This window comes from Micromys minutus (genome assembly GCF_963924665.1).
Source record: "Micromys minutus genome assembly, chromosome: 9".
NCBI classification, from domain to species: domain Eukaryota; kingdom Metazoa; phylum Chordata; class Mammalia; order Rodentia; family Muridae; genus Micromys; species Micromys minutus.
The window spans coordinates 47,806,266-47,819,906 of NC_137978.1; the positions used below are offsets into that span (position 1 = coordinate 47,806,266).

A 13,641-nucleotide genomic window follows, 5' to 3' on the forward strand; every position below is an offset into this window, starting at 1 on the left:
CTTTTTGTTCAATGGAGCTATACCATGCCACAGGGAATGAGGAAGTCCCCTGAGGAAGACATGTTCAATCCTTGCCCTTATGGGATTTAAGGTTAAGTAGCATAAAGTACTCTTTAAAGACAAGCTGTCCTAATCCCATGTCCAGAGAACAGTTCTCTCACTAAAGAGAAACTAGGCTCACCTCAGGCAAGCAATCTGACAACTTTATTCCTCCTTGTAGCTTCTCAACCTTGTTCCTGCTCCTACATCTGAGGTGACCTGGGCTCCAGACTAAGCAGAAACAGCCCAGGGTATGTTCTGTTCTCTCTAGTTGTGTTTCCAGGCATTAAGCATTTTAAAGCCCCCCCTCCCCCAGCTGTGGAATTGCAGTGGCTGACTGGATTCAAAGCCTTACTGGTGAAAAGGTCCACAGTTCGTGCTTTATTGGCTGTTCATAATGGCTTCTCTATGTAGTCCTGGCTGTCCCAAAAGTTGCTCTGTAGATCAGACTGGCCTCAAACTCACTGAAATCTACCTGCCTCTGCCTCCTGAGTGCCGGGATTGAAGGCATAAACCACCACTACACGGCCACCCTCTGATTTCCTTACCATCTACAGTCAGTGGGTTAGATTAAGGCTCATGATGAACAGAAGCCGTATCTTTCCAGAACTTGAGACTTCTTTTCGCTGAACATAAAAAAAATCAACTAATAGTTTCCAAGGGCACAGGATGGTATTTACAGCCATCCTGACATCGAAGATGACACCAATTAGGTCTCAGAAATTTATCAAAAGTATCCTGTTTGACCTCTGCCATGTCACTTGAAAATGCTCACCCACCTCAGATTACTAAGACTCTTCTTCCCTGTCTCTAGGTCCAGGTACCAAAAGTGGATGCTTCAAAAACCATGGTCATATTACTAAAACACCTCCTTCAGCGTTTGCTTCTCAATAGTAGAAACCTTGACTCCACTGAGAGGCATGGTAAGGCCTTAGCCCCTTGGGGGTAGCAGTGGCTGCCAAGCAAAAGAGCCAATGAGCTTCAGAGTATTGTTTAGGCAGGACTTGGCTGCGGTCCAGCTCTGAAAGAAGGTTAAGGTCATTTGGGAGTGGGGGTGGGGGAGGGAGGAGCCTGGGAAAAGAACTACTAGCCACACCCCGGGTTCTCTACTGGCCAGGTTCTATTTACTTCTCAAAAGCCAATTACTCACAGCCCGCTGGTCAGCAGCCCTCTTTGCCACTGGCTCCAGTCAGAAACTGGAGACTGGGCTAGGCTCCCCTCTGAATTGCAGGAGAGCAGACGAAAGGAGCCCAGGAAACAGAACTCCTAGGTAATGCTCCACACACAGCCCAGAAATGCACTTTCTAGACTGGGAAGTGGGAGCTTAAGAGTTCCATAGCAAAAATAGTTACTGGTATTACTAGGAAAAATAAAGATTTTTTAAAAATACCTTTATTTTAAAATAAATGAAAGGCCCCTCCCCCACCCCTATGAGAAACCATCTTGGTTGCCAAAGGTTTCTAATTCAGTTAGTACTCATCCCTCATTCTCGACCCCAACTCAAATATTAACAGCCACATCAAGTTTGACTAAACTTCATGAGACACTTGCCTCATGCCAAAGACAATAGAAACCAACTTCTCAGTGGTAAGCTGTGGATGGAGTCAATGTGGGGTGCCACTTGCTGGGAAGAGCTTGGGCCTTGGTCCGAGGGCCTTGTTTTGCATATGAAAGGGAGCTCCTATACTTACCTCAGAGACACAAGGGTGTTTGTTGTAGGCCTATTTGCAATATATTTCCTTCAGCTCGATAGGTGTGCAACAGAAAACCTCTCAGGTCTCACTATGTGTGTGCAGTCATCTTTTGTTAGCATCACTGATTGTTTCAGAAAGGAAAACGTCTGAACTTGAATTTTCTCCACTTTCCTCAGGGAAGGAATGACAGAGAGGGATGAAGAGAAAGGGGATCTCACAAGACTAACCTAAAAACAACTTCATCTGTCATTACTTTGCCACTCGTTTGTATGTCAGAAAGGGATGGAGCAGTGAGCCTCACAAACTCAGTGGGGGGTGGCAGGGAATTTTGAAACTGGGTAGAAAGCAAGATAGGAGGAAAGAGAAGGAAGGAGTAAAGAAAAATGTGTGTATGACTGTTTCATCTGCATTGTGTGCCTGGTGCCCACGGAGGCCAGAGAAGGGGACAAGAACCCCTGGGGCTGCAGCTACAAACATTAGTAAGCTGCCGTGTCAGTGCTGGGGACCGACACTGGTCTTCAGCCAGTGCTCTTTGGATTTTTAACCCTTAAACCACCTCAGACTGCAATTTAAAATAAAGTGGCCAATACCAGGTTACATAGCAAGTTTGAGGCCTGGGCTACATGAGCCCTTGTCTCAAAATAAATCTGGCAGTCGGGAATATATATTCTTCTGTGTATTCATGTACAAGTGGAGGTCAGAAGAAAAAAGAAATCAGAAGGTTCTCTCCTATCGTGTGGGTCTTTGGGAAATGGGGTGTGAACTCAGTCATTAGGTCTGGCAGGAAGCAGCTCCAGAAGTTGAGTTGTCTTGCTAGCCCCCTCTTTAACAGGTTGAGCCCTAATATAAAGTCTTGGGAGTTTTAGGAAACATGCATCACCACTACCAGACCTAATTCGAGCTATGTGTGCAATTATCTGATGAGGATATTCTGTGTCTGTGGTAGAGGAATATAAAGTACAACTCTAAAGTGGAAACTCCCTGGACAGTACAGTGCAAGAGGGTAGGAGCCAGGCCAAAGACAGGCCAAAGCCTCTCATGAGGCTTCAGATTTCCCCTTTTTTGAGAGACTATGTAGACCAAGCTGACCTGTTAATTCTAGGCAGGCTGGCCTCGGCCTGAGTTCTGGGACTTAAGGTATATGTCACTATACCCAGGACCTTTCATGCCTTGCAAGAGTTTGCTCTGACTTTTACTGAGTTGTTAGCTGCAGTTGTATGTCTGTACCCAAGAAAGTACGGAAAGGGCTGGCTGTTTTAAGAACTTGAGATGTGAGAGTGATGAACTTTTGGTGGCAGTTGGCTGGACTGAGGATGATTTTCTCCAGAGTGACAACAGAATGTGTAAGAGTCAAGGGAGGCAGAAGCAGGCAGATCTCACAGACCTCTTGTGAGATTCAGGCCAGCCTGTTCTACAAATCGAGTTCTACAGTGAGACCTTGCCCCAAAAATTATGAAAACAATAATAATAAAAAGTTGATTTTTTTTCTGATCAAACATCAAAAGTTGAACTTGCTTGCCATTTACTGCAAAAACTTTGAGAGAAATAGGCTTCCAGACCACCTTCTCCTCTATACACACATTCAAGCTTTTGGCAGTGATGACAGTCCAGTGTCAAGAGAATACCAGATTGTAGATCCAAGAGACAGAAACTGCTTCTAGTTAAAGGTTATTTCTCTTTGTCAACCACAACTTCGGAGAACACATTAGGGGTGTTCAAGAGAACAGGACTCCTCATAGCCTACAGAAGGCCAAGGTTTCATTACTTCTGAGACAGACTTATGTAGCTATCCTAGAACTCACCATGTAGAGTAGGCTAGCCTCAAACTCCCTCAGCTTCTCAAGTGCTAGGATTAAATGAGTATGCTACTAAGCCCAGCTTCTATTACTTTAAAAGATTATTTTATTAAGATGGGGTCTAAGTAGCCCTTGGATAGTCTGGCTAAAGATTTTGTTTAGTTTTATATATGTGCACTGTCTAGTGTACATGGGGCCCATGGAGGTCAGATCATGCCACATCTGGAGTTACACGTAAAAGCAAGTGCTCTTAATTACTGAACCATCTTTCCAGCCCTGGCTAAAGATTTAGTTTTAACTGTTTGAGTGTCTGTGCCCTGTTGTCCCAAGTCCATGTAGACGAAAGCACAGGTACCCAAGTCAGAGGGGTCAGAGCCCATGGAGTCAAACACCAAATATGGGCCCCCCTAAAACTGCTGAGCTATCTTTCTAGCCACAGGTAAAACTTTTAAATGATTTGAAGGGAAAAAAAAAAAAAAGCCTCACAAAGTCTTACCAAGATTTAATGTACATTTATTCTTAACACGTGGAACATATAGTATAAAGATTTCATACTGAATAAATGATATTCATTAAGCCAAAAAAGGAAAAAAAAGAGGAATTTACATCAAGTTTTTTAGCTACATTGTTGAAATACAAATATGCAGATTTTATCACTGAAAAAAATCTCAATTGTGTTTCTTCATCAGGAACTTCAACTGAACCTAGAACTTTTTCACACCTCGATTAGAAAGGAAACAAAACAAAACAAAAACCCAGAAAAAAATAAACTGTAAGTTGATTGGCTGCTGAGACAGCAAGGACTTTTTACAGAGACCTGTAGAGCATCGCACCAAGAGGGGCGATGTCTGGCAAGAGATTAAATAGCTGTGTCTCGCTTTGTGCAGGTCACCAACTTGTTAACTCGCCATACTATAAAGGGGTAGCTGGGAAGGGAACCAAACTGTGGAGATTCAAGGGTATGTGCAATGTACAACGTCATATATATACACATGTGGCAGCGCAGCCGCTGCAGCTAAAGGTTAAAACCAGTTCTAAGAGGTGATCTCAGGGTTATTCATACAATCAAGGAGGAGAGAAAGAGGTCAGGGTGTTGTAGGTTCACACATGATACTTTGGGGGAAAAGCCTTTTTTTTTTCTCCTCAACATTTAACTAAAAACATTTTTAAAAACTACAGCTTGCTGCTGACCCAGCGTCTTCTCTCGTTTCCATGTGAGACATTATTATTACAGTATGTTTACAGTATCAGGTGTACAGTACAGTACATGAAAGGATCTACACTCTACTGCACAGGCCTCTCCAGTGAACAGGGTCTGCTCACAACTGCGAACTTCTCGGCTCCTGCGAGATTGTGAATGGACATCGACAAACCACACAGCTCAGCAGTCACCTTTGTCCTTCAGGGTTTTTTTTGTATTTTTTTTTCCTTTTTTTTTTTTTAACCATTAAAAAGTTATGAAATGTGGCATCCCGTTGATGCAAGGACCGGGAAAGCCATTTTTTTCCCCAAACTCACTGTAAACAACAGTAACTTTGGTTAAAATAAAAAAGTCTTCTATGTAAGCAGAGCTTTGTCTTTTCAAATAGGGTGGGGTCCTGAGGGAAGCAGGTGAGGATGAGGAACAGAAAGGTGTGAGGCAGTGAGGGTGGGGAGGAAAGAGAAACAGGAGAGGCTTTCCCAAGGGAGAAGCTGGACAGCACAGGGTAAACTGGATTCTGAGGTGGTTTTGCATAAATAAAGGGCAACAGTCAGTTTCTAAGTTCTCCACACACTCACACACACACGGGGAGGGGAGGTGTCCCACGGCTGTCATGACTGGCCAATCAAAAACAGTACATCACAAATGACTTGTGAAACCAATGAGTTCATCAATGGTGACACGGAGATGTCCAACAGCCGTGACTCATACAGAGTGAACTCTGAGTGGTTCTCGTCCACCTTGGCCAGGGCAAGCAGTGCTCGGGCAGCCCGCCGCATCATGTCCACACTAGTTGGTTCAAAGGGTGGGTTCTGCATATGGAGGAGGCTTGCCTGGCTCTGCTGGAACTGTGTGGCAGCAAGGCTGTCCTCCAGGAAACCCAGGAGGTTGCCGATGCTACCCTTCTGCACTGCAATGGCCCGGGCTGCCAGGCTGTCCCCCTGTGCCAGATTTGCCAGCAGTACCACGGCCATCTCCCGACACACTGGGTTCTTTCGGTCACTGAGGAAGCGCACCATGGTACTATACAACTTCTCCAGGCGGCTAAAAGGGGGCGTGGCCAGGATCAGGTCCACATTGTTGTCCTGGATGCTGAGTTTGCTGAGGGTTTCCAAGACCAATCTCTGGGGAGAGAGGACGGCATTGGGGCCTAGGGTTGAGAAGGGGTCCTGGGCTTCAGCTGAAGGGCAAACTGCCCAGTGTAGGAGTCCGTCCAGGACAGGCAGGCAGATGCTCTCAGGGTATGGGGATAGGTCCAACTGCCCCGAGATGTTGGCAAGGGTGACCAGCGTGTTTTCCCGGAGCATCTCCAAGCAGTCCCACCACCATTCCACTTTGTCACAGCTCACCCCTTGGTCCTGTTCCTCCTCCTTCTCATAAGTTAGTGGTGCCTGCTTCCGTTCTGGGTGCTTATGGTGCAGTAGAATCAGCTTGCCCAGGATAAGCAGCAGCCCTGGGTGTTTGGACATCTCAAAGTCGTTGCCTGGTACAAATGACAGGCTCCGGATGGCATTGGAGACACAGACACAGCGCTTAGCAAGGGAATCCTGCCAGTCCAGAAGGGTACACAGTGGGGTCTCATCCTTACTATGGGGTTCGTCCTCTAAAATCTTGATGTTCCGGTGGCTCTGTGCCGGGCTAATGCCAAATGGAAACTTGCTGCTTTCCTTGGTGGCCTCTGCACTCTTTGTTCCCTCCTCAGTCAATGTGCTAGACCGGGTGGACAACATGTCATCCATAGTGGCTGTGATCCTTTTTTCTGGAAGGCCATCAGGCGGGGGGCCCTCTTGCTCCGTTGTCCCTGGTGTGCCCTCTGCTGTTGGGATGTGTTTCCGAGAGGGCATCGGGGAGGGCACATAGGGCCTGGAAGGCAGCAGCTCTATCTTGCTCTCAAAGTGGGTCTGGATGTGCTCAGTGGTATCCCCACCACCAATCCGCCAGTGCAGCAGGCCACTGTCAAACTCCTGCACGCGCCCAAGCTTATCCGAGCAGTCCACCACAAACGGGTCATTCTTCTGCACGATCTTTACCGGAAGCTTGTCAAACTTACTGACTAGCTTCTCCTCACTCTTCTCTGAAGATGGCTTGTCCTTGCCCAAAAAAGCCATCTCCTCATCATTTTCAACCCCTTCTTCTTCCTCCTCCTCCTCCAGCTTAGGATCTAAGTGTTCGTCTTCCTCCTCTTCCTCTGTGGGGGCTGGACTAGACACCTTGGTGAACCTCCCAGGGTCTAGTAGTGTTCTCTGTCCCGGGTCCCCCACCTCATACTCCTTTAAAATGCCAAAGATCTCAATCAGGCATCGACGGAAATATTCCACAAGGAGCTCTAGCAACCCTGGGAGCTGAAACAGAAAAAAGGAAATAAAGGAAGGGAAGAATTCCAGCAAGCTAGAAATGTGAACGGTAGTCTATAGGTCACCTATCAGTAACATCTAATTTCTTTAAACACTTGTTTCAGAATGTATGTTGTGTTTTTTACCAGGCATCTGGTCACTGCCATTATCCTTCTAGGATGGTCTCTGTTATCTTGTGGCCATATGGAGTTCCAGTCTAATCCAGCTGGGATGACCCCCTTCCCAACGTGAGCTAGCAAAGGGAATGCACTGTCAACAGATGCTCATCTATTCTCAACTAGTTTCTAGTCACATTAACTTTTGCCTAAATTCCACCCATCTACCTGATTATTACAAGTAAAGATCTTGGTTTTAATACTGCCTTTCACAGAAATTAGCTTTATGAACTGATAATAAATCCCTAAGCATTTAAAAGTTGGTCCCTGCATATGGAAAATAAACAACACTTATCCCTTACTTTAAGGTGGATAAGACAATTATGGGATGGAAACAGTCATGCTTTGACCAGCTATGGTTAATCACAAATGTAATCGGAGGGTTTGGGAGACTGAGGCAGAGTTCAAGGACAGCCCCGGAAACATAATGAGCTCCAGACTAGCCTGAGCTACAATGTGATGTCTTTTATCAAAAAGCACAAACTAAATAAAGGCAGGCTTTATAATCAGAAAAATCCGACAGCTATGTGAACATGGACAAAAATACGACTAAGAGCCTGGACGTGCTAGCACATGTGCTTGACCCAGCACTAGAGGCAGGTAGATTTCTGTTAAGTTTAGGAACCATACAAAGTAAGTTCTAAGCTGACCAGGGTTATAATGAAACTGTTTCAGAAAACCAAAACCATTTATTCAACTACCCCATAAAAATGACAACATGAAACAAAATAGTAAAGTAAGAGCACATTAATCCAAGGAAGTGTCCTCTAGTCAGCTCCTCCAGCAACAAATGGGCACAATCAAAGATTCAAATATACAGCTGCATACACAGTGGTAGGAGCTAGAGATGGCTCAGCAGTTAGAGCACGGGCTGATCTTCCAGCACCCACAGACATATTACATCCATTAAAGAAGACTAAGGTCAGCAATTCCCTCTCTTATTTAAGTGTAGAAATAGAAGGGAGGGGAGGAAGGGAACCATTCTAATCACTGAGAAATACTACATTATTTTTCCTGGTAGAATGGAACTATGTCCCCATTAGTTTATCTTCTTTACTTCTGCCATGATGATGATGATGATGATGATGATGATGATGATAATTTTAACATGTAAGATCTCATGTGTTCCAGGTTGGTCCCAAACTATCTAAATAACCAGAAGAAAACTGAACTTATGATCTCCAACTTATACCTCCCAAGTGCTGGGATTATGTGTACACCACCACACTTGATTTATGTGGTACTAGAAGTCCATCTCTGGGCCATGACAATGTTAGGAAAGCACTTTATCATCTAAATGACAATCAAAATCTCTAGTCTTGAAGTTCTCTTAAATTAAAAAAAGAAAAAGAAAGAGAAGAAATTAAAGATGCACAGTACACCTTTAATCTTAAGACGTGGGAGGCTGAGTGAGGCCAGCCTGGTCTACAGGACTTCCAGTATAGTCAGGGCTACACACAGAAACCCTGCTTTACAAAAATAAAATGAAATAAAATAAATACATGAAGGAAAGGAAACATTATGGTAAGAGGGGAGATGATTTTTGGAGTTCGGTCTTTCTCCGGGAACTGAACCCAGGCTCCAGTGGCAAGGGTCTTTGTACATTGAGCTACCTTGCTGGATCTTTACCAGTAAACAAAAAATTCCTCCCAGCTGTGCATAGTGCCTTTAGTTCCAGCACTTAGGAATCAGAGGCAGGTGAATCTCTGAGTTCCACTACAGCAAGTGCTCCATATATATGGAGAGCGAGAATGTGAGAGACAGAGAGAGACAGAGAGAGACAGAGAGAGACAGACAGAGAGAGAGAGAGACAGACAGACAGAGAGATTGATTTCAATCCCGTTTCATGAAACAAAATCGAAACTCCCAAAACCCTGTCTCAAAACAAGACCCTAAACAACAATGAAATCCTTTTCTACTGAATAAAAATCCCCTTTGACAGGACAGCCAGAGCTATAGAGAGAAACCCTGTCTTAAAAGCAACAACTGAGATCCTTTTGAATTCAGTCTGTACAACTCATGTAAACCATCACTCTTCCAATGTCCTATCCCCATGTGAGAGTCAAGGGACACACACTGCAAGCACAGACATCTCCCAGCAAAGGACAAGGGGGAGGATGGCTTTACTCCTGCTGTGCTGTAGTGTTAACTACATCACCAGTACCTTCCCCACCTTGCCCAGAAACCTGGACTCACCTGGCTGAGGTTGAAGGTCATAATGCTGTTGTCATCATACAGCAGGATGTTAATGGTGTCTAACGCCCACGTGCTCTCTGCCAGGAGCCCGGACTTGAGGGACATCATAACCCGCCATGCCTCCGGGGTTCCTGAAACAAACCTCTGTGTTGTCCATCCACCAAGCCCCAGCTGGCTAGGGCACCCCCAAGGCTGATCCATTTGTCAGGCTAGTCTGACTCCATTGCTTCTAAGCTGTCTAGGACACCAGCATATGGCAGAGCCTTGAAGAAAAACCTGAAATCAGCTTATTTCTTCCATCCTCCAAATTCTTTGGCTTTCTTTTAGTAATACTGTACCAGATTTAACCACATCCAGGATATTGGGATGGAGGGAACCAGGTGAAAGGTGGAAAGGGGTAGACTGAGCCACCCAATCAGGGAGGTCTCCTTACCAATGTCTTTCATTGTGAGCCGCCTTCTCTGCTTCAACACAGGCTGTGTGGCCTCTACTGAGCCAGGTGGGAAGGTGATATCCCGCCGAATCATAGGCGGCTGCACAGGGGTAGGCGCTATATGAGAAGCAGGCACGGGTGGACCCGCCTTTTGCATTTTCATCCCAGAGTGCAGGAATGGAGACTTGCTAGGAGAAGTACGGTTCTCCATGGGCCGGGGGAGGGGAGCGGGGCTGGATACCTGAGGAATGTGATTCTGCATGCTTGGTGGGGGCTGGTAGTTAGATGGAGGGGCTCTTGTCATGGGGGGAACAGGGGCTGAAGGACCATAGGGAGGCTGGCGTGTGCCATGGGAAGGCCATGGGCCTTCATGGTTGGCCCTCTGATCTGTGTGGAGCATTTCATCTGTTCGGTTCACACCATGATACGCAGGACCCTGGGGGGCAGAGCCTGTGTTCTGCCTGTTGGCATAATTGTAGGTCATGTCATTTCGCCCCTGCCACATGGTGCCTTGCTGAGCAACCTCAGCTGATGCCTGGATGGGGCCACCCATCATTTGTGGTGGCATGTTCTGCTGGGCATTGGAACCAGGAGGTGCAGAGACGCGGTCTCGGCCAAACTGGAATGGAAATTGGTTCTGGGGGCCGCCTGCTGGTCGGCGCTCAGTAGCAGCAGTGGCAGTAGCAGGATAGGCATTGCTGTACTGGTTGTACACATCCTGCTGAGGGGAAGGCTGGGCAGCTTGTGGCTGGCTGGCAGACTGGGGCTGAGCTGCAGGCAACTGTTGCTGCTGAGGCTGCCCCTGCCCAGCACTATATGGCACACTGTACATTTCCCCTTCATGCCGCTTGGCAGGAGGGCCATATGTGCCGTCCATTGGCCTCTTGTAATTCTAAGACAGAGAAAGCAGAGGAGAAATTAATATTGTGTACCAAGTCACACTAATGTTACAAGAGCCATGGAAGGCTTCCACTCATACATTTTTGTAAATAATCTTTTGAAGCTGTTTCTGAGAGCAACCACTATTTTTTCTTCTAGAGTTCTCCTTTCAAAAAGGAAAAAAATAAATAAATAAAACATTAAAAATCAAAACAGTGTTTCTAGGTCTTTTAGAAGAGAGACGTGATAAACAAGGAAGACACGTGACTCTCTAAGCAGAACTGCCTACTTAAGTAAGAAGATACCAACAGAGTAGCCAAATGACTACTACTAATCACACTTAATTGCTAACTGCTTTCAAGGGGAATGGGTGTGCCAGGATACCCCCAACTCCATTCCTTACCTGCTGCTGCTGCTGATACATTGTGGTCTGCTGGCTGGGGAAGGGGCTGCTGGAAGGGGTGCCTTGGGTGGAGAATTGATTGCCATAGGAATCATGTCTGCAGAAGAAGAAGTGGGTCAGGGTGGAGACTCACAAAACCTGAGCAACACAGGCAGAGGAACCAGGAGTTACTCACCGTTGCTGCTGCTGCTGTTGCTGCTGTTGCTGCTGCTGCTGCTGCGGAGGGTAGCGGCTAGGAGAATACATCCCCGAGTCTGGGGTGGAAGGCATGAGATTTGGCTGAGGGGCTCCAGTGCCCATATTTCCTTCAGGCCCAATTCCAGGCTCCGTCCTAAACATAATTGGAGAAGGGAATTGAGTACAGTATAGCTTCAGGGTACCAAGGGCGGGACAGGTGCAGAGGCTTACCTCACTCTGTCGTAAGGGCCTCCATAGGGATAGTGCTGTCGTGGTCCCATAGCCACATTTCCCAGCCCAGGGCCAGCAGCGCGGCTGTAAGGGTCACCCATCCCACCGTTTGGGCCCTGCCCTGAGGACATGAAGGGATCACTTCCTGGAGCTGAGTACAGAAAGGAAGGCAATGAATGAGAAAACCAGCAGGTTGGCAGGCTCAACAATCTACACATTCCTACCCTACAGTTCCAGGTTCTCTACAGAGCACGGCTTCTATCTGTCTCTTTCCTGACAGGGTAAGTAAGTGCCAAGAGTGGCTAGGTAAAGCAAATTGAAATACAAAAGTAGGGGGAAAAAAGAGGTCAGTGGCTCAGGATATGGCTCGATGCTTGCCTAGCTAAAGTGACTCCCCAGCTTTAACCTCGAGCATCATAGCATAAAAGAAGAGGGGAAGGCAGGCAGGGAGAAGGGAAGGGCATGGCGAAGGGTGACACAGCATTTCACGGGTTATGCCAGCAATACCACCAAGCCACTCAAACTCTACAAGTATAAGCCAACAACATCAGCAGTCAGTCACCTTTCCTCATGCTGCCATAAGGATCCTTATTTGGCTCGTAGGACATGCGCCCCATCATGTCCGAGGTATTCATACTGGGCTGGTACCCAGGGGTTGGAGTCATGGAATTGCGCTTCTGGAATGTGGGGTCACTTCCATCAGGAAAGGCATCCTGGATTCCGACTGAGTTGCTCCTGCTCCAGAGTGAGGAAAACCAATTAATTCCTTAGTTAAGCCAAGAACCACAGGAGCCACAGATGGGGCAATTGAGTAGGGATGAACTGGCCTTGGGCTACCCAAGTTTTACCCCCAGAGACACTCAGAGTTCTTGATCATGAGCCAGAGCCTTACCTCATGCCTGGTAAGGGGGGAATTTGACTATGTGGTGTGGATGCTGGAGTTGGTGGCTTCAGGTCTCCTCCTTCTGCCATTGAACTGCTGGTTGACTGTGGAGTTTGTGGCCCCTGCATAGACCCTGATCCCGCTGTGGACAGAGATGCAGAGTGAGCAGCTAACTTGTACATGAAGTATTTAACTCTTACAAAATTACCAATGCTGTAGAATCTGGGTGTGTGTGCAGGTGCATTTATATGAGTCTCTTTCTCTCTTTTGAGACAGGGTCTCATACTGTGTAGCCCAGGCTGGTTGAAACTCATGATCCTTTCTTTCAGCCTCCAGAGTACTGGGACTGACACTGTGTTTGCCTTCCCTCTGTAAGAGAATTTCCTAAGAACAGAGCAGACCTAAGCAGATTTTTTAGTTTGTGATGAAAAAGGCTAAGACATAGAGAGGGAAAGGAACTTTGTCACTTCTGTAAGCATGACCTGATATAACACCAGCATGTAAAAGTTCATATACAAAAACTGTACAACTGAGCTACAATAAATAAAAATCAGCCCCACTATGATGTTTAAGGTTTGGCTGCATTCGCTTTGAAGAAACGAGGTGGACATTATTTCACACTAGGTCATTTATTTAAGTCTTCAGTAGCTTCCTGATTGCCTCGATTTATTTCTCCAAAGAACTTGTTAAACATCCTAACAATGGCAGAGCAATTAATGCCTAATTATTCAGAGCCCCTGATATACAGGGTGTAGAGAGGCCAAAGCCTAGATGTTTCTATTAGGCACCCAGCAAAATGTCACCTTTAGGTTCTAATATTCCTCTAAAGAGTACAGAACTCCCAGTAATGAATGTTTCTATTAGGTACCGTTTCATAGCATTAGATAGCACACTACTGAGGCCTTCCCAAACTGATGAGTCATCTCAGGCACACACTACACCCTCAGAGGTCAAAGACAGGACACATATGTTTACACCTACCTTCTAGGGCCCTGGCCTCTTTCCCATGCTAGCCTAGGCCCCAGCCTCCTCTGAGAGAGTAAAGCAGAACTCCTGTCATCACAGAGTTCCATTCAGATTCTCTTCCTACCCCTTCTAACCATTCATTACCATCTTAGCTCTCTGGGGAATTTAAGGCTCTAGTCTGAGCTACATTCTAAGGCGCTGACATCAGCAGGCCAAAGCTCCCAGATGGCCCAG

General features: G+C 46.4%; 1 protein-coding gene across 3 annotated transcripts in view; it reads right to left on the reverse strand.

Annotated features, from left to right (window-relative positions):
- Positions 1 to 4,037: 4,037 nt before the first annotated feature.
- Positions 4,038 to 13,641, reverse strand: part of ARID1A (AT-rich interaction domain 1A) — a 70,867-nt gene continuing 61,263 nt past the window's right edge. Inside the window, exons 13-21 of one of the 3 annotated variants that reach the window (XM_080921213.1) lie at positions 12,451 to 12,583; positions 12,121 to 12,296; positions 11,559 to 11,709; positions 11,326 to 11,481; positions 11,151 to 11,247; positions 10,110 to 10,760; positions 9,869 to 9,968; positions 9,436 to 9,566; positions 4,038 to 7,072 (exon numbers count right to left, since the gene is read on the reverse strand). In XM_080921213.1, the coding sequence (XP_080777339.1) occupies positions 5,342 to 7,072; positions 9,436 to 9,566; positions 9,869 to 9,968; positions 10,110 to 10,760; positions 11,151 to 11,247; positions 11,326 to 11,481; positions 11,559 to 11,709; positions 12,121 to 12,296; positions 12,451 to 12,583 (3,326 nt within the window). In that variant the 3' untranslated portion in view covers positions 4,038 to 5,341. Of the gene's footprint in view, positions 7,073 to 9,435; positions 9,567 to 9,868; positions 10,761 to 11,150; positions 11,248 to 11,325; positions 11,482 to 11,558; positions 11,710 to 12,120; positions 12,297 to 12,450; positions 12,584 to 13,641 lie in introns of all 3 variants that reach the window. The other 2 variants (XM_080921212.1, XM_080921211.1) reach the window with 2 other exon arrangements.